The following is a 27,025-nucleotide window of genomic DNA, read 5'->3' as shown; positions in this document are numbered from 1 at the left end:
TCGGGTACAAATGACCTGGCTGCTTCCCGCTGGGACCCTTATTATACAGACACTCTAAACACGAAGAAATGTACTCTTTAACGTAACGTTTGCTATACGGAAACCAATAATCTGCCCGCAATTTATTCAAAGTTTTCTCAACCCCTGGGTGACCTATATCGTCGTGACAAATTTTGACAATACGTTGTCTTGCCGCTCGCGGTACGGCCCACCTAAGTCCACCCGCTTCCTTTCGGAATACGCGATTTTCTTTTAATACATAATCATTATGAATCTGTCGGCACGCGTCATCAGAGTTGTTGTGACTTAGTGCCTCGTGAATACGTTTCAATTCCGGGTCTTGTAACTGCGCGCATAATAGCCAATCACCTAATTCGATGTGCACAACCCAATGTCTTCGATGTTAGCGGACATCTCACCCGGTTCGTACGGGCTACGGCTAAGTGCATCAGCATGAGGCATTTTTACTCCGGCTCGGTATTCAATGTAACAGTCATATTCTAACAATTGAATCCACCATCTGGCGACACGCGGCAATAAGTCTCTTTTTAAGAAGGTGGCCCGCAGTGCGCTACAGTCACTAACAATTTTGAACCGGAAACCATATAGATAAACCCGATACCTCTGTAGACTGCTTATGACTGCAAGAGTTTCTAGTTCGTAAGAATGGTATTTTTGTTCGTCTTTGTTTGTTTGTCTACTAAAGTAAGCAATAGGTTTTATGGCACCATCGTCTTGGTGCTGTAACAATACTCCGCTTAACCCAAGTTTACTAGCATCTGTATGTAATTCTGTTTCCGCGCCAAGCTTGTACAACGCTAGTACAGGCCTCGAAACTAATTTGTTTTTTAAAGTGTCGAAGGCCTCCTGTTGTTCATTTTCCCAACGCCAAGCCTCAGATTTCTTTGTCAACAGTGTAAGTGGTCTAGCTATTATGGCAAAGTTTTCGATAAATTTCCTAAAATAACTGGCTAGGCCAATAAATCTTCTCACACTGTGAACATCGTGAGGTACTTGAATTTTGGAAACAGCCTCGATTTTATGGCCACCCGGCCTAATTCCCTGACTCGTTACTTCGTAACCCAAGTAATCGACCTTCGACTGTAGAAACATGCATTTACTCAACTTGAGAGTTAAGTTCGCTTCCCGCAGCGCTTGTAACACAAGCTTCAACGCATGTAACCCAGACTCAACGTTCTTTGATGGAATCAAGATGTCGTCCATATATGCTAAGACGCAAATAGTTCCGCGTAAGGGATTTATGACCTGATTTATCATCCTCTGGAACACAGCGGGTGCATTGGCTAACCCAAACGGCATTCGAAGGAACTCGTATTGCCCATCGGGCGTGACAAACGCTGTTTTCTCGATGGAACTTTCCGCGACGGGTATTTGGTAATATCCCGAAAACAAGTCTAATATTGTAAAGAAAGAGTTTCCCTGTAGCCTATCGAGTTGATCGTCAATTAACGGCAGCGGATGCCTGTCTTTCTTTGTTATAGCATTTAAGGCTCGATAATCAACGCACATTCTAACCTCACCGTTCTTTTTCCGGACTAAGAGAATGGGACTGGCAAACGGAGAATTCGACTCTTGAATGATGTTATTTTCTTTTAGCTCGTCGACTATGCCGCGTACTTTCTCACGTTCCGCGTATGATAATCGGTAGGGCCTATAAGTTACTACAGAATTACTGTTCAATTCAATATTTATCTCCGCTGCCCGAGTGTGACCTAGTTCGGACACATTAGATGCAAAGCAATCGCGATATTTGTCTAACAAATCATACAACGCATCTTTTTCAGATGGAGATACTTCCGGACCGGTTAAGATTTGATCACGCGGTAAATCGTTTTGAGGTTCTGTTTTTACTGTACGCATCATTATTCTAATGTTACTCTCTTCTAAGGACTCCTCCCGAGCACGCTCAGCCCTGGCGATTATTTTATCTCGATAAATAATTAACGGTCTATCAGACAAATTAACGACTGGGAGCATCCCAGTTTCTGTATTTAACATGCTTCTTGGGATACAATGTTCCCGACCTTCTTTACCACGTACGCTTAGCTCTACATATAAATCACCAATAATTTTACTTCTCACCTTAACCTCGATGTTAGCTGCATGCTTCGGTGGTATGACCGTCGTCTCTTTAGCCCACAGCGCTATTTTCTGCGGGGGAAGTTTCTCCATTTCTGGTAGATGAGCCACTGTTTTGTCAAACAGCCGCAAGCGCCCATCCTTCTGGACCATGGTGACTCCTGGTAGATCTAAAAATGGTTGTCCCACAATAAGTGGTACATTTTGGAGGTCGTTGGGTACGACATGGATCTCGATGATTCCTTCGGCCAAATCAATTTTCAATTTGGCTTCGGCAACTCCATACGGCCGGACAATACCTCCTCCGTAACCTCGCAGCACTACTTCCGTCGGCTGCAACTCCAGCTGCATGGTGTCAGCCTCTTCCTTCCTTAGGGTGACACACTGACTCCCGGCGTCCACGTACGCCTTGAGTGAGGTGCCGTTGACAACCGCCTCCTGGAATCTCCCGTCTTCCGTCCGTGGCTGAGTTGTTCCTATGCTCAGAACCTTTTTCTCCTTATTTACCGTTTTATTTTCTGGACAATGCCTGGCGATGTGTCCAGTTTTATGGCATCGGTAACATTCAACTGAATCCGCTGATTTTGTTGCCGGTGCCGCTGACCTTTGGGTCGATTCTCGTTTCTCCTGCTTGATTGAAACCTGACGTGATTTCTCTGCCGATTGATGGAAACGAGAGGAATTCCGCTGTTGTCCGGCGGAATGTCGCCGCTCGTGGTGGTTTTTGCTATGGTTCTTATCACCACGGTTATCCGACAATTCCTCTGCTTTGCTCAAGAAGACTCTCAACTCTTCTGGTGTCTGGAAATCATTTCTTTTGATGGTCATCCTCAAGGAATAATTCGTTATTCCGTGTGCTATACATGCTGCTGCTTCTTTACCCTGGATATTGCACGATGTGACCAGTGCCAGTTTTGCAAAGTAATACTGCATCATCGGTTCATCTTTGCCTTTTATTCTAGCTAGCATCGTAGTCAATCGCTCGGGTAATTCAGTGTGGTCCGTGAACGCTGACTTCAGCTGTTCTTTCCATTCGGTCCAGGTGAACGTAATACTTGGTAGACCTTCATACCAAGTCCTCGCGACGCCCTTTAGGTTGTCCATGGCAAGAGTTGCGACGGTCGTGTCGTCCCAGCCATGGATTTTCTGCAATTCCTCGACTCGGTGAATCCAAACATCGATTGTTTGATTTTTCTCCTGGGGATCGAACTTCGGGATAAGTGTCTTCCCCTCAGTATTTTTCGATGCTCGTGGTGCTGGTCGATCCACCACAATTTTCACCGTTTCGATCAATTGGTGAAGCGCCCGTTGCCACTCTGGCGATCTTCGGTCACTCCGCGAGTGTCTGTGCTGTCTTCGCGAACTTCGCGATGATCTACTTCGATGCTCCACTCGCGGTGACGTATCTCGCGATCGACTGCGAGAACGTGAACGCACTCTTCTATCACGTGAACGAGCCATTATTAACACTGATTAATCTATTTCACTCAATAGTTATCCACTAATTTAACACTGTGTTAATCGCACTACACAATCACTATTCACAATAATATTTATTAATACTCGCGAATAATGACCGTTCTTTATCCCACTTCTGAAGCTGTAAGAAACGCGTTATTCATTTACAAGACGTTTATTAACAATATTGAGATTATACAAATGGATATGACTCAAGGGTACAATAATATACGGGACAATAGAATGACGATAACCGAAGTGTACGAATTGGGGATCCTCTCGGAAGTGCCACCATCCTCCCTCATTGCTGGGGTCCTAGAGTTACCCCAAGGGTGGGGGTAAGTACAAGGCCCGCCTGTACTCTCATCCCTCACTATCGGTCCTTGAGACTAGAGGGTGGACCTCCAATGTGGTGGAAGGGGGATGACGTCACTTTCATTAATTAATTAATGGATAACTTATTGAAAAATCACGATAAAAATTTTTTGACCACGGATTATTATTCATTGATCTGTCCTGTAGGCGCCTGAATTTTTTCAATTTTTAATTTTCATATTTAATAAGTTTAAATAATATTTATTCATTGAAGGTCCGAAAGTGGCGTAGCTTTTGCAAGCTGGAGTACCCGTTTTCGGACGTATTTTCAATCCTCTGGGAAAATTATAAATATTGGTTCTACAATTCCGGGAGTCGGAACGTTTTTTAGGAAATTTCCTTCTCTTTTTGAATCTTTTTTTAAATTTGAAAAATCTTTATTAGTTTTTGAGATATTTGCAAAAAACTAAACCTCTTTTTTTTTAGTTAATTGTTAATAACTTCTGCAATTTTTGCAAGCGGAACTTCATTTTTTTCGAAAATCATCGAGATGCCATTCTGAATCGAATGACAACTCAATCATAATTTTCGGAGACTACTGAAAAAAGTTGACCAAAAAGGCACTTGTTGAGCGTGTTTAGCCGAACTAAATCCTGAGTAAACTTAGTAAGATATGTATAGTATAGTAGATAGATATATGTATAGCAGGGAATGCTTTGACTATACTTAGGCTAACTAAGTTTACTCAGGACTTAGTTCGGCTGAACACGCTCGTTGACTAGACTATTGGCCAGGTGCACAATGGTGCTGCCCTCATTTTTCATGCTTTTCCTATGTTAAATCAAACGGAGTAATTTAGTTCCAGTGATCGCCATTAGCGTTAAATCATGCTCTTCCCATAAGATTTAACGTAAAAGTGGTAGTCAGCGCCAGCCCTCCCCACCATATACTTCGCACCCTGCCAATAAGCTATCACGCAGTATACTGTGTATGCTGGCTACACACAAGTATATAATATCCGGACTCGCTACGCTCGTCCGGATAAATAACTCGGTCTTGATAAAAATGTGCAATCGCCTCAAACTCGTGACGTCACTTCAAGCCGTCAAAATCCCCGCCTTTGCGCATACGTATCGAAAATAACTATTATTACTATTAAATAAAATTATCTCTCAGTGTACCTTCATGTATTTTGACGCGCTGAAATAGAATCTGAAGTCAGTTTTACCCGCACACCGTCAAAATTTTGAATAAAATCCAAAAAACCCAAAAAAATTGCGAAAAACTGCAGTCACAGCGATGAATAAAATTTTTTGGACCCAGATCAAGTATGACTTTGTGTATTTCAATTCACTGAATCTGAATCTGAACGTTAATTAGCCTGTTGAGCGGTAAAAATTAAAAAAAATAGCAAAAAACTCAAAAAAATTGCAATAAATCATGAAAAATCGAAATTATCGAGATGAAAAAATTTTTTGGATTCAGATTGAGTATGTTTTTTAGGTACTTTGTTTCACTGAATTTGAATCTGGAATCTTGTCCCTTTTAAGTTTTAAAATTTAAAAAAAATTTCAAAAAACCAAAAAAATCGGGAAAATTACAGTTATAAATCTGAGAAAAAAATCCATTAAACACGATTGTTAATGACTTAGGTGCATTTTCATAGATGGAATATATCTTAGAATTAAAAATCTCTAAAGAACCTACGCAGTGGGTTCCTTTTACGTTTTCTGTTTTCTTCTGGTGTTCCTCTTGTTAGCATCCAGCCCAAATCTGACATCATGTTGACATTCTAATTTACTCGATACCTACCCTTCATTTCATTTAAGTCTTAATAAAATCGTTTTTCTTGTTCTTCGCTGTAGTCTTCAAGATTTTCAGGAAAGTGGTTGACGTGAGAATTTATGAAATCTAGTTTGAGGTTTATTGAGCGACCTAAAAAAAGGAACCCACTGCGTAGGTCATTTGAACATAAAAAAATTAGGATTACGGTTGACCCTAAAGGCCATCCCTGCAACTTCCCGCTCATTTTGTACTTAAGCGCTCAACATTACACATTACGTTTTTGAGCTCTTCGAGCTCAAAACTCTAATAGCAGTTTAATAAAACACAATTTTTTTAATTTTCAAACGGCAATAACTTTTGAATGAATGAACCGATTTTCACGCGGTTGGTGGCATTCGACGCAGTTTTTGAAGCCCCATAAAGAATCTTTAAATTTAAATCGATCAAGCCAGGAATTTCGAAGTAATTCCGAAAAAACCCTTTTTTCGGTTTTCTTTCGTATCGACAACGATAACTCACGAACGAATCAACCGATTTTGACCAGGCTTGCGGTGATCGGCGTGGTTTTTTAATTTTAAAAGCTGATTAGATTTTGAAATTGATCGGTAAAGCTATTTAAAAGTTATTCCAAAAAAACCACATTTCAAAAAAATTTTTTTCGTAGTTTCTTTCAGATTTCTCAAAATCTACTGATTTGAATCGGTCCAAATGGTATTTAAAATCTAAGTTTGGTCAAGCCCTTTCGAATGGTACCAACCACAATGAAAACGATCAAGTCGTTCAAAAGTTATGAGAGGTTTACATACGGCCACACACACACACACACACACACACACACACACACACACACACACACACACACACACACACACACACACACACACACACACATACGGACATCACCGCGGAAACATCCGGGGAGGCTTCCTAAGACCTCAAAACGTCAACATCCGTTGAAAACTCGATTTTCGAAAAACGGGGTAAAACCAATAATTATTCTTTCCCGCTTCACAGCATTATTTATATTTGTAAAAATGCTTGCCGTAAGATGGACGGTGTGGCTTAATGTATTTATAGAATAAGCGAAAGGAAATTTTGTATAGACCGGATAGCTCAAATGGTAGAGTAGCCGACATGTCTTCGGAAGGTTCTGGGTTCGAATCCCAGTCCGAGCTATCTAATAATTTTTTCTCGCATATTCTATAAACTCACATTATGATGATCCTCTCCACATTCCTTTCTCAATCCTTTCCTACCAATATCCTGTTACGTGAATGTGGAACGCTTCACGTAATAATTACCGTAACTCCTATTCTTTCCCGCTTCACAGCATTATTTATATTTGTATTTATATTGATTATAATCAATTTTCTTAGCGGGAAGTTAAAAATTTGATACAAACGAACGATAGTCTGAAATTCGGAAATATGGCTTCGTTCCTTCTTCTTACATGCTATTTTTTAAAGATTTAAAAATTTTGTCAATTTTTCAATTCTAAGATCATTGAGCTTGAAGAGCTCAAAAACGTAATGTGTAATTTTGAGCGCTTAAGTACAAAATGAGCGGGAAGTTGCAGGGATGGCCTTTAGGGTCAACCGTCATACTAATTTTTTTATGTTCAAATGGCCTACGCAAAGGGTTTCTTTTTTTAGGTCGCTTAATAAACCTTAAACTATATTTCATAGATTCTCATGTCAACCACTTTCCTGAAAATCTTGAAGACTACAGCGAATAACAAGAAAAACGATTTTATTAAGACTTAAATGAAATGGAGGGTAGGTATCGAGTAAATTAGAATGTCAACATGATGTCAGATTTGGGCTGGATGCTAACAAGAGGAACACCAGAAGAAAACAGAAAACGTAAAAGGAACCCACTGCGTAGGTTCTTTAGAGATTTTCAATTCTAAGATATATTCCATCTATGAAAATGCACCTAAGTCATTAACAATCGTGTTTAATGGATTTTTTTCTCAGATTTATAACTGTAATTTTCCCGATTTTTTGGTTTTTGAAATTTTTTAAATTTTAAAACTTCAAAGGGACAAGATTTCAGATTCAAATTCAGTGAAACAAAGTACATAAAAACATACTCAATCTGAATCCAAAAAATTTTTTTATCTCCATAATTTTGATTTTTCATGATTTATTGCAATTTTTTGGGTTTTTGCTATTTTTTTAATTTTACCGCTCAACAGGCTAATTAAAGTTCAGATTCAGATTCAGTGAATTGAAATACATAAAAATCATACTTGATCTGGGTCCAAAAAATTTTATTCATCGCTGTGACTGCAGTTTTTCGCAATTTTTTTGGGTTTTTTGGATTTTATTCAAAATTTTGACGGTGTGCGGGTAAAACTGACTTCAGATTCTATTTCAGCGCGTCAAAATACATAAAGGTAGGTAGGTCCGGTCAAAAGTACTGACAACTTTTTTTTTGTGTGCCGGTGTAATCCCTGTTGAAAATCTCCAATAAGATCCCATCAAAAACGACAAAAGCCACTTAGAAACCAATAAAATTTATGAGTTTCTAAGTGGCTTTTGTCGCTTTTGATGGGATCTTATTGGAAATTTGAAACAGGGATTATTAACAATTTACTTATTTGGTAGCAAAAGCAAGATATCATATGCAAATAATTTTTAAAAAATATGAGTCAAAATGAAATTTAAAAAAATTAATTAATAAATTTAATAAATAATTGATAATATAAAATAAAAAGTTTCCAAGTGGTATTTTCTTATTAAATTTTATACTTAAAAAAATGGAAAATAAGCAACAGAGTTTATTTATTTTCTGTAGCCGATGATAAACGTCAACGTCTACGTCTGGCTGACATACGTGTGTCATGTATACGTATATATATATATATATATATATATATATATATATATATATATATATATATATATATATATATATATATATATATATATATATATATATATATATATACCAACGTATATCCACATAAGGAAGTGTGTATAAGTGTATACATATTATGTATAGTGCATGTCGTTAGTAAAGTTGTCGGCCAATAAAAATATGGCATCTTGAAATAAGTAGCGCGTGCTTCATTTCAACGAAAGTTTACAGAATGCATTATTAAAAAACGTCAACATTACAGTTGACTCATCTAAGTAATTATTAGCATTAAGTGTTTTACAATTTACCCAAGAAAATACAACTAAATATATAAAGTTTTTTTTTAATATTTACATTCAATTAAAGCCAAATCGATATTTACTCTATAAATAAAAGTGAAAGTTTATGATGACTAGCACAATGAATTTATAAATTAAATTTTTATGAAAAATCTAAACGAAGAATTTAGAATTGTTATTAGATAAATAAATTTATATAATGAAGAAATTTATACTAAATATTTTTTTAACATTTTACTTAATTGTTTCGGCGTTTTCAACTGAGGAAAATTCATCCAATGATTTAGAAAGTGTTGTATTTGCCAACATTGTAAGTACTTTATATCAACAATTAAATAAATAACTTTTTTAAGCTTATTTTCTTTTAACTTTACTATCGATTGGCCTTTAAAAAGAACTACTAACCTAGATGTAAAAAAACAACTTTTACTTTTAAAAATTGGGACCTATTTTTTCACTAAATAAAAAGGATAAAATTATTTTTAATTTTTAATAAATTACATATGAGTTTTATTTTAATAATAACTCTGTATTATTATTATACTTTTTTTTTGTCACTAAGTATTGATGAAAATATTTTTACAGCTGTTCAGACATGGAGACAGAACACCTGTGGAACCTTATCCGAATGACCCTCATCGCAATGAATCGGAATGGCCTGTACCGTATGGTCAATTGACAACTGTAAGATTTTATTATTGTAATACTAAAATTAACAAACGTCTAAAAATTGTACAATTTTTCAAACAAATGAATTATTGTAAAAAAATTTAGAAAAAAAAATTGAATTTTTGAAAACTATAAGTGAAATTTTTTAAGATATTCTTTAAGTATTTATCTAAATATTAAAAATACCAAAAAAAATGATCAGATGCCGGTTAATTACAGTGTTATAAATTTTTTTTTCAATGTGTATATTTATTTATATGCTAAAATTGTTTATTATAAATTATTTGTTGTCTTAATTTCAAAGACAATATATTTAATTTTAATTAATTCCTTATCATCATAATTTTTTTGTAAAGAGTAATAGGAAATTATTGTTTTTAAAAGATAGTATTATCAGTTCAGGTAGCAATTTTTACGTAATTGCTAAATAGAATATTATCGTTGAGGAAAAAGAAAAAGAAAATACGTCATAGTAATTTAAGAATTTTCCTCATTTACTTAAAATTTATGAAGCTGATAAACAACAAACAATAGACTCTATATTATTGATGCAATTGTTATCAACAAAAAATATGTATGATATTGAACACTTATCTTTTATTTTTTTCTCTAAGTATCTTCATTCAAAGTATAATGAACTTGAACTATGAGAAATTGAAAAACTTGGGTCAAATGTAAATTAAATAATTAAAAAATAGATTTATAAATTTATACAATATTGTAACTATTAGCCATTGATCATAAAAAGTAGTAATACTAGTAATATGTTTAAAAATATTTTATGAATAATTTAATTATTATGGAACACAAATATTGAAAAAATATTTGGTAATTATTTACAAGTGGGGTCCACCATTTTAATTTTCATTTTTTTGAACGAAATTTCTATTTAATTTTATTGATATATTTTTTTTTTTTGAAAAATACATAAAAAAATGAACAATTTAAAAAAAAATAAAGTTGATTAAGGTAAAAGCCCCAATAGATGATCACGTACCAGTATATGATCACTCCATGTATTTGTATATCTATATTCATAAATATAGGTATACAAATACATGGAGTGATCATATACTGGTACATGATCATCTATTGGGGCTTTTACCTTACCACAATTTTAACAAATTTTTAAAAAAATTTATACATAAAATAAAAATTTTATCGAAAAACGAGAGCCAAAATTTTTTCCAACTTTTGAAGGCAAAAAAGCTATCGAAATATTTATTTTTTTCTTTCATATTTTTTATCATAAATGCGCCGTAAAAACAAGCTGAATAAAAAAAATTTTTAAATGTTAATTTTTCACCTAGATGTAGCCAAAAATAGGGTGGACCCCACTTGTAAATATCAAATATTTTTATGTCTTTAAAAAAATAAATTTTTTTATAGTAAAATTTTTAATGAGCTATTGATCTTTTATACTTTTCACAATTATTATTTATTATCATTATCAAATTGAAAATAATATCAAACATTTAATACACATTAATCTTGTTACATAATTTTCAAAATCATAATATATCATTATTATTATTAAATTTGTACATATGGTTATGACTATTTACTATACTACACAGGAGCGCATTTGAATTTCATCAAATTACATTCTATGACTCTTATCGTGTGTTTATTTAGTGATGAAAATTAAAGTTTACTTTTTCAAATGTTTTGAAAATAAAAAACTGTTAATCATATTTTAAAAAAATACTGATATAATTTATTCAAGACGTCAAGATAATAAAATAGAGAAAAAAATGATTAAAAATTAGTATCTAACCGATAAGAGAACATGAACTTCTTAAAAACAAATTAATCATAGACCAAATAATTATAGAGTTCAATGTACATTTATAAATATATGTATATATTTTCAGACGGGAATGCATCAACATTTATTATTAGGTCAATGGCTACGATCACGATACGACAAGTTGATACCAGATCACTATTCGTTGGATGATATTTATGTACAAAGCACGGATGTTGATCGGACGTTGATGTCAGCAGAATCAAACTTAGCTGGTCTGTATCCACCTAAAGGCAATCAAAGATGGGACAATATGAGATGGATGCCGATACCAGTGCATACAATACCCGAAACAATGGATTACGTGCTAGCTGGTAAAAAAAAATGTCGCCGCTATGATGATGAAATTCATAAACTTTTGTCTTCCGAGCTATTTGTCAAAATAAATCGTCAAAATTCAAAACTGTATGACTATTTAAGTCATCATGCGGGTAAAAAAATCAATTCTGTGACTGAAGTCGAATACTTTTACAATACATTGTATATTGAGGTATTATTTGTACTTTAATTATCAATGCAATATTTAAAAACGGATGGTTAATTAAGAATTAATTTTTACAGGAATTATACAACAAAACATTGCCTGACTGGACAAAAGTAGTGTATCCAGATAAATTGCGGCCGATAGCCGAGTTTAGCTTTAAAGTACAAGCTTACAATAAAATATTGCAGCGACTTAAAATAGGTTCACTCTTAGGGGAAATGATTGATCACATGGTAGCGAAATCCGAAAATAAATTATCCCCTAATCGTAAACTGTGGATTTACAGTGGTCATGATGAAACAGTTGCTAATTTATTGATGGCGTTAGACTTATTTTATCCACATTGTCCTCCTTATACAGCAACCATTCTTATTGAATTGAGAACTAATTTAACTAATGAATTTTTCGTAACAGTTTCATACAAAAATACCAGTGGAGAACCGACTTTATTGACGGTACCGGGCTGCAAGCCACTATGCCCACTTGAAGACTTTATTAGATTGACTAAAGATGTGATACTAAATGATTTTGAGAGAGAATGTCTGAGCGACTCAACGGATAATCAAAATATTTCGATTGATAATCAAAACAATTGCTATAATAATGATGATAATAGCAATAGCATAAATTTTTCGATGGTTCTTGGTACGTAAACTAAAATGACTAAACATACTTATTATTTCTGATAACTTTATAAAATATTTTATTTTTTTTTAGGAGTATTAATATCGACAATAATAATGATTATCATGATGATCGTGCTAATATTATTTTTTTATTGGCATTATAAACGTAATTACTTCCAGTATTATTTACGTCTTTCAACAGAACCACTCTAAAATTTTTTTTTATTTTAAGTAATGAAAAAAAATTGCAGAACTAAAATGCTCAATTATAATTTTATAACTCATAATTATTATTATAATAAATATTTTTTTTTGCATAATATTACAGAGCACTTGTCCAGATAACAGAAATTAAGTGATTTTGTAAGGACTCAAGTGTCTGATATAGAATCGAATCCATTATTTTTATATTAATTTAATTTAAGTATTTAGACTTTTCAAAATACGTAACATTGAGAGGTATTTGATAATATTACAATATTGAAGTAATAATCTATTAGCTTTAAAAATTTTTGTTATCATTGGTGTTAAAAATTTATAACAGTTGATTCGATAATTATTAATCATAGTTTTTTTATTTTTTACATGTATACAATCAACGCTCTCTGTATTTGACTCACCCGTACAGGACCATTCTCTGTATTTGACTCGTCCTTGTCCATAAGAGCTGTGTAAAATTGTCACATACAGAGGAAGAATGTGGTCAAATACAGAGAGCGTCGACTGTATTCTTTTATTTGAAAAATTATTATTAATACAATTTTAGTATTAACTACAATTATTTACATCAGTGATACTTTCTTTATACAAATTTTATTTTTATTGGTAGTAACTTAAAAAATTTACTTAAATTTCTATATTATAGTGAGTCTCAAGATTATATTATAATTACGTTAAAAAATTTGATAATCATGAAATAATTTAAAGTACACAAATATAATTGTCATTAAAATTTTTATTGATTTTTGCATTTAAATTAAACAATCATACCATCGTTTTATGCCTAACACTGATCCTAAACCATTTAAATTATAATTATCATAAAATATTAAAAATAAATAAAAGTAAACTAAAAATTATAATTGTAAAAAAATATTTTCTTCTTTATTTATTTATTTTTAATTGTAATAATATTAATCATGTATTTATTCCTCTTTCGTTCTAAATTATTAATTAAAATATATGCCATTGTACAAAATAATTTCCGTGTAACTACCTCATTTATTTTTACATTGTAAAAAATATTGATAATTGCATCAATTTTTTGCATACATAACTATGCTTTATTTTATGATGTAATTTAACAATAAAAAATTTTAATTACAATGAAATATTATTTTTACAATAAAATAATAATTATTTGATCTAAATTTTACATTACGCCAAGTGATGAAAAATTTCCATTAATACTTTCTTGAATTGCGAATCCATAATTTGTTCTAAAAATTTAAGTTAATGCTTGTGTAAGATAGTTTAAATTTTATAATATTTTTGTGTATTTAGAATCTTATAAATACTTAAAAATTCGTTTTAAATAATAAGTACAAATAATAATTTTGTTGAAAACTTAAAATTATAAATTTTTAATATTCTTTTCTCAACACTTATTTAAATTTTTAATTTTAAAAATTCTATTAAGCGCATACTTAAAAGTTCTTAGCAAAATAGAAAAGAATTTTATGATTTAATTAAATTAGTTATTTAATTATTTTGAAGTGGTTCATTACCTTTTACTTTGTTCTAAATGGATCGTTATTTGTTATTGATAATGTTTAGTGATGGGAATTCCTCGAAGTGACATACTATAATTAGTATTAAAAAAGCATGTTAGAAACATTGAATTAGTTTATTATGTCAATACACAAAAAATATAAATAAAACAAAAAAAGCATTTTAAAGCAAAATTAAGCAAATTTTTAAAATAATAAAAAAATAAAAAGGAAAATTTGTGAATTTTATAAGAAATTTATATCTACGTACCATGAGTAGCATGCTGACATCACACGAAGAATGAATGATATAGTTTATTTAAACTATTAATTTAATGTTAATTACTTCTATGTATTAAATGAAATTTTTTCCTTTTTTTTTTCATTTCTTTATTATATTTATTTTCTTAAACATTACGTCTCACACGGAAGTAATCGTTCTGTAGACTCTTGAGACACTACTGATGTTTCAGAGCTACTAATTATAAGAAAAGTGTTACTTTTTATACAATAATTATGATTAATGGTAACAACAATGAATTTTAAAATATAAGTTGCAAGTTTCCCTTTTCCCTTCAATTTATTCATTATTATTATTACTGTAACGTGCTTTAACTCATTTGTTATCAAAATTAATTCAATTAACGCGATTAGGTTTTGAAAATAGAAAAATTTTGTGTGAATGAATTCTTGAAAAATTTCTTATTTTTAACTTACTGTCGTTTAGTTACTATAAGTAATTTTTTTTTTTTTTATTACGATTTATCAACAAGAAGAAATATATTTTGCTGATAATTATTTATAATTCTCATTTTGACATTAAATTAATTCTACTGTTACACAGAAAAAATATTTTTCAAGAATCCTATTGACTGATAATTTTCTAAAATAATAAAAATATTAGAAAGTAAAAATGTTACTTTATAATTATGAGAGAAAACAAATGAAAATTTGATGTTAATAGAAGGATCCGAGGAACGAAAGGTAACAAATTAATTTAAAAAAAACGATAAACTTTATTAAACAAAAATAAAATAATTTTTTAAAAAATAGAAATTAGTACAAAAAAATACTATATATTTTAAGTTAATAATAAAGTTCTTCAATAAGTTATGCGGCAAAACTTATTGAATATTATAATAAATTAATAATTAAAAAAAAAACGAATAAACGGACAAATGAATTTGATAAGACCATCACCAAGACATAAGCAAAAAGCAAAAATGTTTTAGTACAAATTATAAAATTTATTGATGTAATAAAATATTAATTTATTGTCGGCTACATACTAATCATAGTCAATTAATTAAAAATATGGATTATAACTTATATAACGTGAATCTATCTTAATTGTTCAGCTTACATATTGTCTCAGTTATAACCCTTACCTGGAATAATCCGCAGGGTTACTTAATGCAAAATTCATTTCAGAAGGCCCACCAATGTATTTAGCTATAAGCTGGAATAATTTAAACAAAGGACATTTTAGTTGTGATAAATCAGTATGAATTTATTTATAAAAAATAATAAAAATTTAATAAGTAAATCACTTACTCTGTAATTGGTTAAGAAATCAGCGCCCATCGCAATGGCCATATGTATGACTAAATAAAAACAAAATCCAAGATAAAATATTGCATAAATAGTCATTCCCAAATAAACTGCCCAGTTATCTGGTAATAGTGTTTCGACAGTATCTTTAACGAAATAAATATTAATAGCTATTACAACTGTCGACAGTGCTGTTGCAACAATTTTATTAAACCTAAAACAAAAATTATATTATAAAAATAAATAAATAAATAAGAAAATTTATTAACGAATGATAGTTGACTTACTTTCCATTTCTAAATTGACCCATAACATGAACACTGCTGGTGAAAGCGATAGTCGGAAGAGTAGCAAAGGGCAATTGAAGACTCATAACGGCGTTTAGAATATCATTCATGCCCGTGAGATCTTCGATGCTTGCGTAGAAGGCCACGAAAAATGTCGGAACAATGGCAATCGTACGTGTTAGTAGCACACGCTTCCATCTGGGCCATTGTAAGTTTAAAAATCCTTCCATCGCAAATTGTCCGGCATATGTACCGGTCATTGTTGATGATTGTCCTGCAGCTAAAATACCAACAGCCCAAATGTACATTGCAGCAACCCCGAATGTGCAACCGAGAAATATTCCTCCTATATACAAGTCAGCTTCTACTAAGTTAGTGTTGTTTCTTGTCTAAAAATAATAAAAATTATTTATTAATTTATAATACAAATTAATAAATTTAAAAAAGTGTTTGTTACTTACTTTAAAGGTATCAATTCCTAAAGTATTATTCGCATTAATACATACTTCGTACTAAAAAATAAAAATAGTTATACCAATAATTGAAAAAATAAAATAAAAATTTTCAAACACTTACAACGTCGGCATTTGTTTTACCAAATAGTCCATGAGCAAAAACAGCAACAACAAATACATTTATAATAAATGATACCAATAAGGCAATGCATGATTCCATAAAAAAATATTTGTTAGCTTCTTTCACTTTTGTAGGTTGTCGTCTATCAATATCTCTTGACTGTTAATTTATATTAACATTATATATTAATTATTTAATTATAAATAATTTCGATGTATGATAATTGTAATTGATATAATACATACTTTAACTAAGGCACTGTGAAGATATAAATTGTGCGGCATAATAACAGCGCCGACAATACCAACAGCTTGCAATAAAACTGTACTATCACAATCTACACACATGGGTGTAAACATACCCTTGAGTACTTCTAATTGCGGTGGTGCTGATTTTACATATTCGTATCCAAATGTGACTGCCATAATACTTATTAAAAATCCAAAAAATAATTCCAATTTTCTTAGTCCATATTTGTCGAGTAATAAAAATGTAAATGTATCGATCACAGTTATTAAAACACCAGTCCATAGTGGAAGACTGAAAATAAATATTTTATTATCATTATTAATATCAACATTTAATTTAGCTTGATACTGTATTTGTTTATAAAATTAAGTTACCCTTTATTGGACAAAAGATACAGCGCGGTAGCAGTACCAATTACTTCCTGCATATCACTACCAATAATAGCGATTTCAGTCATAATCCATAATAAAATTCGTGGTAACTTTTTGTATTGTCGATAGCACATTTCGGCTAAATGTAATCCAGTGACAACACCTAACCGTGCACTCAAACGTTGCATTACTAATCCGAGTATTGTTGCGCTTAGTAATACCCATAGTAACTGTTGAATTTAAAAAATTGTCAATTTATTTAGTGCCGGATAATTATTGATACTTGAAACAGTTTGTATATCGACGTTCTAATTAGCAAATTGTCTAACTCCATTTTAGAAAATCTTCCATTTGTACGAAAAAACAATTAGTTCAAAATTTATTATCACTCTAAAAAACAATTTTATATCTAATAGAGGTATAATGTTTTAGTTTGGATCATTCAAATTATTTATAACTAGACTATTGCTACATCAAAATGTTAAAAAATCATCCTCTAAAAAATAAGAAATTAGACCATCGATATGACTGGTCAATTGTTTCATCAACTTTTATTGTTTAAAAATTTGAATAGAAAGGCATGTTGATGATCAACAAAACAAATAAACAAATTTGTTATTTTTAGTGGGGAATTGCCATATTAATATGTATATTTATTGAAAATTAATTTACCTTGTATTTAGCTTTAACTCCAGATTGTAAATCAGATTCAATATTTCCAGGATCTAAATATGCTATTGACATCAAAAATCCTGGCCCAGTGAATGCCCATAATTTTCTGAGACTAAAGAAATTCTGAAAAAAATTTCTATTATTAATAAATCAATAATAGTGTATAAAAATTGGGATATAAATAAAAAAAAATTGTTTGCAAGTTCAAAACATGTCAATATAAGAAAATATCATTTTTCTTAAATTATTCAACTTGATAAAACTCAATTGAAATTGGAATAAAAGTAAAATAAATAAGTTTATTGACGAAAGAAAATTTCTTGTTGTGATAATGATTCATTTCTTGGAATATGTCCCCAAACATGATTTATATTAAATAATATAGTGATAAGTGAGCTAAACTTGACATAAATCCACTACTCAATATTTTATTTACCAAAATAGTAAAATTTACAGATATTAAATCACATAAAATAAAACAAAAAATATTCAAAGGTAATTACCTTAAGTAATTAAGTAATTAAGTAATTATCTTATCTTAAAAGCGGTTTATAATTGATTTTTAAACGTGTTTTTCTCATGTATGGGATAAAATTTCGAAAAAAAAACGCTTCGCTCTTCGATAGATAATTAAATTATCTATCGAAGAGCAAAGCGCTTTTTTGGAAAATTTTCATTTATTTATGCATAAGATGCGTTTTAAGATTCCATTTGTTGTACAAGTATGACAGAGATACTTTCGTTTGTCCAATAGAGGGCGAGAGAGAGGAAAAATGTAAACCCTTCTTAAGAATTAAGAAATAATTGATTCAAGATTAAAAAAATTTTTTTATATTAGTTATATGTATATTAAAAAATAATTTATAGGATACTTGTATTGAGAATTGTATCTTGATAAATGCAAATGAATAAATAATAATATTAATTTAAAATTAAGTACTTTTTAATCGCAATAAAAAAATTAATCAAATAAAAATATCACTTCACTTATAGCAATATTTCGTTTGCTTCCCAAATAAGTAATTTTGGAATCAAGTAATGACTGTATTGAAAATTTATAATATAATTATTTCTCAGCGTAAAAATATTCATGAGTAATCTGGTCTTTGTAAGACATTTATAAATTATCTTTTAAAAAGTACAACTTGAAAATGAATGTAATATATCAAGCATAATTTGTTTAAGGGGTTAGGGGTAGTCAGAATTTTCAAAAAATCAATTATTTTTTTTTTGCATTTTCGTTATGTGTAATATCTTAAAAATATTCTCTGAAAATTTTAAGTCGATCCGATAATTAGTTTTTGAGTTATTCGACAAATAACAAAGAGAGCTCGGGTACTTCAAAGCGCTCGGGAGCAGATAGCTAGCGGCAGCTTCAAGAAACCCCCTTTTAGGGTTCTATTGTCATCCTATTCTGGAATTATAAAAGCAGATCCTTACAAAAATACAACCATAAATAAAAAGGAATGTATAGGCCATGTTCAGAAGCGGATGGGGACTCGACTGCGTACTCTGAAAACTAAACAAAAAGGTCTTGGTGGTAGAGGTAGGCTTACAGGAAAAGAAATAGACAAATTAACTGTGTACTATGGTTTATCAATACGTCGTCATTGCGATTCTATTGAAGATATGAAATCTGCTATTATGGCAACTTTTTACCACTACGGTTCGACTGATGAAAATCCGAATCATGATATGTGTCCCAAAGGCAAAGATTCTTGGTGCTCTTACCAGCGCGCTGAAGCAAGTGGAGAGCTTGATACTTATACTCAAGATTATTCTCCCTTACTTCCTGATGTTTTAAAAGCTATTAAACCGATTGACGACGATCTCAGTAATGATAATTTACTTCCAAGATGTGTAAGTGGATTCAATCAGAATAATAATGAGAGCTTCAACCAACTAGTGTGGAAAATATGCCCAAAAACCGTGAATACTAGTTCTACTATCGTACAAATTGCTGCATACATAGCTACTTGTATATTTAATGAAGGTACAAATTCATTATTAATGATTATGGATACCCTAGGACTTAATTGTTGGTCTAATTCCCATCGGTATGCTGAAAAATTGGATACTGCACATGTGAAAGTGGCAGATCAGCGCGCCAACGACAACACTCGGGAAGGCAGAATGCTTCGTAGGCAACAGCAAATTGATGTTTTGGAAACTTCCACAATGGCTGAAGAACTATTATGTGGCCCAGGAATAGATGACTCGATGTAAGTAATTTAATAATTCGTATTTCTGTACGTGAATCTAGTGTGAAACTTTAAACGCGTTTTTCTCAAAACTATGTTTTTTGAACTGGTGACAACTGTAACTCGAAAACCGCTCAGTAGATTTTAATAAAATTTATACAGCTTTTAGAATACATAATAAACTCGGGCCTGATCGAAGGATTTTTTTTTTTTTCAAAAATTTCGATTTTTTAAGACCAATTAACTGTTGATTTTTTCTCAAAAATCTAGACAAAAATTTCCTGAGGCCGCCATTTCCATTTCATTTTGTTAATTTTGAAAAAAAAATCCTTCGATCAGGCCCAGGATTATCTATTTATAAAACTAATTTTTTTCATCCGATTGATTTTAGATGAATCTCCAAGGACTTATGATTGTCACCGCAAGGACCTTTTTTTGGAACTGGGTCAACACAGACAGCTATAACTTTGGAAATTAAATTTTTTTTTTTTTGAAATTTTCGTGACTTCAAGTCAAAACATTGTATAATAATGCCATATTACTACTTTTGTAAAATAACATGATTTAATAGCAAAAAAAAAATACTGAAAATTCTCATTTTTTCGTGCCTCTGGCTACCCCTAACCCCTTAAGGTAGTACTACCGTTACCACAAGAGTCAAATCCTAAAACCTAACCTTATTTGATTAACGTAGTAGATCTCCCTATACTAAATCACGTTGGAGAAAGAGAGACAAAGATAAATTTTGAATGTTTTTTATTAATAAATATTCTCATATTCTTGAAAACCATACTGATTGTTATTAAATATGTTCTAGATGTTATTTTCTCTCGTTGTCTTGATTTTTATAAGAATCTGAACGTCCAGTTTTGTAAAATAATATAGTCTGTGATTCTACATAAGGATCAATGATAAATGCAAAAATATGTAAATATTAATATCTTTTTTTCAGGACTTGCCAGGCTTCCAAAAATTTTACTGCTTAATTATGATATTATAAAGTACCAATATGCCAAATTTCATTAAATTCTGAACGTCAATTCTAAAACCGGTAGTACTACCTTAAGCAGCACAATCAGCCTGATATAAAACTTGAATAAAAAAAAGTAGCAAAAATAATAAAATAAAATAACTCTTACATTATCAATTTCTGGTATTTGTATTTTAATATCAGCAAAATATGTTTGATCACCTCCAGACTTCAACGTTGAACCTTCATCAAATTTAAGATTATTTTGTTCCTGTGATTTTTTGTCTACTCTTTTTGACGGCGATCCTGCATTATCATGACTAGACCCATCGTAATTTCCAATACTAACATTGTCAGTCATTTTCAAGTATCACTTCTATTATTTGATTTTTTTTAACAAAAAAATTTGAGCAGTAACTTGGTTTCTGAAAAACAAAAATAAACAATAAATTTATCAAGAAAAGTAAATTAATTTATAACTTATCATACACACATTAAGAAATAATTACAAGTGACGTAATATCAGCAGTGAAACAACGAATACAAGGAAAACAATAAATTGATAATAGACAATTATTTAACAATATAATAGCATGTTAGATTTTTATTCCTAACCTTAATGTTTAGAATTATTTTAATAAATTTCATCCGCGATTGTTAATATGTTGAAATTTATGGCGCGAAATTTTTTATTTATAACTATAACTACTAATTTAAGCATTAATATTTTTGAATAGTTAAAAAAAAAAATAATTACACAAAATAGTCAAACATAAAAATAGATATACGATATTAACAGTCGAAATGTTGGTGTGCGACTGAACACAGACTGCTCTGAGCTGGTGATATTACTGCTGACCAACTGTTGATCTATCTAGTATTTGATGATCATTGTAGTATTGGCAGGGGCAAAGTATATGGTGGGGAGGGCTGGCGCTGACTACCACTTTTACGTGTAAATCTTATAAGAGCATGATTTAACGCTAATGGCGACCACTGGAACTAAATTACTCCGTTTGATTTAACATAGGAAAAGCATGAAAAATGAGGGCAGCACCATCGTGCACCTGGCCAATATATATTTTATAAGCTCTGGGTGAGTTTAATGATCATGTTTGAGATAAAATTTTACGTTTTATTATTATCATTCATATTTACTGTTTTATTTTATAGACATATATAAATTTGAGTGTAATTCAATGTCCTTGACTTCAAAATCTGTATACTAGAGCGGGACATAGTAGAACATTCGTTTGAAAAACTATTTTTCTAAATTTAATTTTTTTTTTTTTTTTTTTTTTTTTTAAACAAGTTTGGAAAGTTTTCTTGACTATTAAAATATCAGATGACAATAGATCTCTATTGATGATACTTAAATTAACAGAAATTTGATAATTCTAGAAATTTTTTAAATCAATCAATTGTTAAAAAAAATATTTTAAAAAATTCGCACTCATAATTTTTTTTAATTTTTACTCGTCGAATTTTTTTCATTAGAAATTAATTGTTACGAAAATCTAAAAAGTTGTTAGATGTCTGTAAAATTCAGCATCATATCTATTGACGTTATTGTTTGAACAAGGAAAATTTTTAAAAATTGCGAAAAATATTTTTTTTTGCAGTAAATCAATTTATTTCATAGTTTTCGAATTATTTTGTATAAAACAATCCTTTTATCCATCACCGTATCTTTATCACTATAACTGTTATAACAATGAAAATTTTAAGTAGTATAGTCGAAGTTTATGAAACTAAAATTAGCAAACATTTGATAATGTAGAAGTTAAATTTTTTATCAAATTTTAATCATAATAATTTATTTGTTAAAATGATTTAAAAAATTAGATGTCAATTTTAATATCTTTTGAAGTTTTTTTCAAATAATTTTGTTGTGATTTAAAATTTTTATCGAATTTTCAAACAATTGTTAAAGATATAGCCTATTCGTTAAATTATGGATAACTTGTTTGCTATCATTTTTTATTAATTTATAACAATATGCCTCCACGTGCTTATGCATTCTGAAAAAAATATTACTTTCTTACTCACATTTCGGTGTTTGATACGAGTTCGAAAGAAAGAAAGAAAGAAAGAAAGAGAGAGATTGATTGATTGATTGATTGATAATTTATTAATGCCAAGGCACAAGCCAAATGGCAATTTTAAATACAATATGATTTACAAATACAGTAATAATAGCAAAATTACATAAGTACATAAACTAGAATATAAATCTAATATATAAATTTATATTTATTTTTATCTGATTCAACTAACGAACTCAATAAATTATTTAATTAAAAACAGCTGATAAAAGAACAAAGTTGGAGAATTGAACACTTCGAATCTAACAGTAATTTTCAGAGAATTTGTCACTTTACAATAACATAATTAATAATCCAAATTCAACAGATGGTCAAACATTTTATTTTTGAACACTTCAAGACTAGATGAGTTGACAATCTCTTCAGGTAGTTCTTCCCACAATCGTATTACACTCAATTGGAATGACCGCTCCATGAAGGTCGTAGCAAAATGCGGAAACTTATAAGAGCAAAATCACGTCAACTGGACCCCCTATTTTCCACTTGATCATGAAAATTAAGTTCATGTATCTTTTTTATAAGTACATACCAAGATAAAATGATCCGCGAAACGATTTTTAAAAATTTCGATTTTAACAATAATTTTTTTTACAATGAAAATTTTAGGTACTTTTAATTAAAAAATGGATTGTAAATCAACCGTTAAAGTCAAATTAATCGGACTTGAAGGATTTGTTTTTAAAATGTTTGTATTTTAATAAAATATTAATAACTAAAAATTATTTGTTTATTATCATATTGTTAATTAACTTTTAAGTTAACAAATGAAAATTTCACTGACTTCTCGGTGAAAAAATGAAGTTTTTTTTATCGGTTATATGCGTTATTTATTAAAGTTTAAGATTTCAGAAAAAAATTTCACTGCTCGCGATTTGTTTAAACAATATAAATTTATTTATCACAGCGCGCCGAGCGCCAGGCGCTGTTAGAATACCGCGCCGTCGAACGTCAGACTATGTTACAGCTTCGATTAATTATAATTAAAAATAACAATTAAAAATATAATTATCAAACAAATTTTATTATTATTATGATCAATATTATGACTAATAAAATAAGTAAATTCTCTATTATTAAAGAAAAATAGAAAAAACGAACTAGTATTAAATATTAAATTTTGTAGAGATTTGTTAACTTTATTTTATTTTTTTTTTTTAAACTTGGTTAATAAAAACTTTTTTATCTTCCGAAACATTATTATATTATTATTAATAATATAGTAATATATTACTATATTATTACTAGCGGACCAGACAGACGTTTTCTTGTACACACGTCTTAAATTAAAAAATTTCAAGTTTATTTGAATGAGCTGTTACAGTTTGGACCGTTTTGATGAAAATTATTATTAAAACGTTATTATAATGACATATTTCAATTAGCAACTGATTGATTTTAACACAATTACACAAAATTTTTTTGAATTTCGATTATAATTTTTTTTCTCAAATGAATATTCGATACTGTCTGTCAGATCCAATGTAAAACATTCCAAGATCAAGAACAATTTATAAATAAAAATTTAATTGAATAAACATTTTTCCGTGGACTGAATTGTGAATCTAAACCATTTTCGAATCCACCTAAAGACACACAAAAAGTTTCATTAAAATTGGTCCAGCCGTTTAGAAAAAGTTCAGTGACAAACACACGCACAGAGAAAATATATATATAAATATATATAAAGATTAATAATATAATAATGTGTCGGAAGATAAAAAAGTTTTTATTAACCAAGTTTAAAAAAAAAAAAAAAATAAAGTTAACAAATGTCTACAAAATTTAATATTTATTACTAGTTCGTTTTTTCTATTTTTCTTTAATAATAGATAATTTAATTATTTTATTAGTCATAATATTGATCATAATAATAATAAAATTTGTTTGATAGTTATATTTTTAATTGTTATTTTTAATTATAATTAATCGAAGCTGTAACATAGTCTGACGTTCGACGGCGCGGTATTCTGACAGCGCCTGGCGCTCGGCGCGCTGTGATAAATAAATTTATATTGCTTAAACAAATCGCGAGCAGTGAAATTTTTTTCTGAAATCTTAAACTTTAATAAATAACGCATGTAACCGATAAAAAAAAACTTCATTTTTTCACCGAGAAGTCAGTGAAATTTTCATTTGTTAACTTAAAAGTTAATTAACAATATGATAATAAACAAATAATTTTTAGTTATTAATATTTTATTAAAATATAAACATTTTAAAAACAAATCCTTCAAGCCCCATTATTTTAACTTCTACGGTTGATTTACAATCCATTTTTTAATTAAAAGTACCTAAAATTTTCATTGTAAAAAAAATTATTGTTAAAATCGAAATTTTTAAAAATCGTTTCGCGGATCATTTTATCTTGGTATGTACTTATAAAAAAGATACATGAACTTAATTTTCATGATCAAGTGGAAAATAGGGGGTCCAGTTGACGTGATCTTGCTCATAAAGAGAGTGTTTTTTGGCTGCTAACCTATCTGAGCGTCTGACTCCAGTCTCTTCAATAAAAAAATCTCGTAGGTATTTGGGTTTACCAACTTGAAGTAGCTTAAAGAAATAACAACTCATGAAATACATTCTACGATATTTCACAGAGAGCCATCCCAATTCTCGTCGATAAGGCGTTATATGCTCATCTTTTCTAAGATTAAAAATGAATCTAATTGAGCAATTTATTGCACGCTGAAGTTTCCAATCATTTTCAGATGTTGAGTCTACCAGTACGACGGAACAGTAGTCAGCAAGTGGTAAGATGGTAGCTGATACTAACAATTTTCTTATGTCAGTTGAAAAGATGTTCTTTCGAACTTTGAGAGAGTGCAGAGCTGAGTTTACTTTGCTTACTACTTGCTGGACATGATGATTCCAGCTCAGGTTCCTGCTGATGTGTAATCCTAAGCACTTGGTAGTATCGACATAAGGAATTATGACACCATCTATAGCAATGGGTGGCAGATCAAAATTACTCAGTTGCCTCAGCTTACTATTTGAACCCAAGATCATAGCTTTGGTCTTGGACAAGTTTATCTCCAAGCCATGCTTCTTTGCCCAATCCGCAACTGATTGTGCATCAGTGTTGACCTGTCTGACTGTCTTTTGTAGCTGATATAAAAAGAAGTGTAGATAGATATATTTGTCATCAGCAAACAGACCATGATTGCAATACACTAGCCATCTGGCTACCTATCTAGAGAGAGAGAGAGAGAGAGAAAGCAATGTCGCGATTCAACAAATTTAACTTGTTTTTTTAGCAATAAAATAATTTAACATTTCTTTTTACGATTGTTATTGTAAATCTCGATAGTAGTTAATGAATTTATATTATAATTTTTTTATTTACTTAGATTCTCATATTCGCTAATTTCTTGTAATCTGCACGTTAATTACTAGTATCGTTTTTGATCAACACTATTCCTGATGTTTATTTAATTAAATGAAGTATTGAGTTACTGAGAAATGATAGTTGAAAATTAAAACATAACGCTAGAGCGCAATGTTATAGATGAAGAAAAAAAATAACGTAAACGATTGGTGACATAAAAAATTAGTGATTAGGAAATGCCAGGTAAAAAAAATTTTTTATTTTAATAAGAATCGAAAATTGAATTTGGAATCGAAATTATAGTGTTTTAATAATTAAATTATAGTGAACAATTCAGAGAAAAAGTTTACACCTAGGAATTTTAGAAAGCTATAGATTCATTTTCTTTTTTAATATTTTTTTGTACGAATTTTTTTTTTTTAAGTCAAATAAAAGAATGATTAGATGTCCGCTGATTTAAATATCATCAGTTTTGAGATTAGCATTAGAGAGAAAAAAACATAAAATTTTTTAAATATAAGCACTGTAAAAATATTCTATCAAATCTGTTGAGTCTTTTATCTTTTAGAATTTTCAATTAAAAATATTCAAATCTTAAATA

General features: G+C 30.2%; 2 protein-coding genes and 1 long non-coding RNA gene across 5 annotated transcripts; 2 read left to right on the top strand and 1 right to left on the bottom strand.

Moving 5' to 3' along the window:
* The first annotated feature begins 4,385 nt into the window (after nt 1–4,385).
* Nucleotides 4,386–26,805, top strand: LOC123269257. The gene is made up of 3 exons (XR_006510365.1): nt 4,386–4,646; nt 23,358–23,362; nt 26,794–26,805. It is a non-coding gene; the product is annotated as an uncharacterized LOC123269257 (long non-coding RNA).
* LOC123269176 (prostatic acid phosphatase-like) lies at nt 8,669–12,980 on the top strand. 2 transcript variants are annotated; one of them, XM_044734762.1, is made up of 6 exons: nt 8,669–9,129; nt 9,405–9,503; nt 11,363–11,785; nt 11,857–12,424; nt 12,497–12,571; nt 12,734–12,979. In XM_044734762.1, the coding sequence occupies exons 1-6, from the start codon at nt 9,019–9,021 to the stop codon at nt 12,748–12,750; spliced, it is 1,293 nt and encodes a 430-aa protein (XP_044590697.1). In that variant the 5' UTR covers nt 8,669–9,018; the 3' UTR covers nt 12,751–12,979. The 2 variants fall into 2 exon arrangements, with proteins under 2 accessions (XP_044590697.1, XP_044590696.1); XM_044734761.1 differs by having other exon boundaries at nt 12,497–12,980.
* Nucleotides 13,506–21,718, bottom strand: LOC123269159 (protein Malvolio). 2 transcript variants are annotated; one of them, XM_044734732.1, is made up of 12 exons: nt 21,607–21,718; nt 21,161–21,416; nt 17,821–17,943; nt 17,152–17,378; nt 16,774–17,068; nt 16,529–16,687; nt 16,414–16,464; nt 15,953–16,341; nt 15,669–15,879; nt 15,503–15,573; nt 14,133–14,207; nt 13,506–13,844 (listed from the first exon to the last, which is right to left on the bottom strand). In XM_044734732.1, exons 2-11 carry the CDS (start codon nt 21,350–21,352, stop codon nt 14,165–14,167), a joined length of 1,761 nt encoding a protein of 586 aa, XP_044590667.1. In that variant the 5' UTR covers nt 21,353–21,416; nt 21,607–21,718; the 3' UTR covers nt 13,506–13,844; nt 14,133–14,164. The 2 variants fall into 2 exon arrangements, with proteins under 2 accessions (XP_044590667.1, XP_044590666.1); XM_044734731.1 differs by lacking the exon at nt 14,133–14,207.
* Nucleotides 26,806–27,025: the final 220 nt, after the last annotated feature.

This window comes from Cotesia glomerata, linkage group LG7, assembly GCF_020080835.1.
Source record: "Cotesia glomerata isolate CgM1 linkage group LG7, MPM_Cglom_v2.3, whole genome shotgun sequence".
Lineage (NCBI taxonomy): Eukaryota > Metazoa > Arthropoda > Insecta > Hymenoptera > Braconidae > Cotesia > Cotesia glomerata.
The sequence above is the reverse complement of the archived record's forward strand: the minus strand, read 5'-3'. Positions and strand labels throughout refer to the sequence as shown.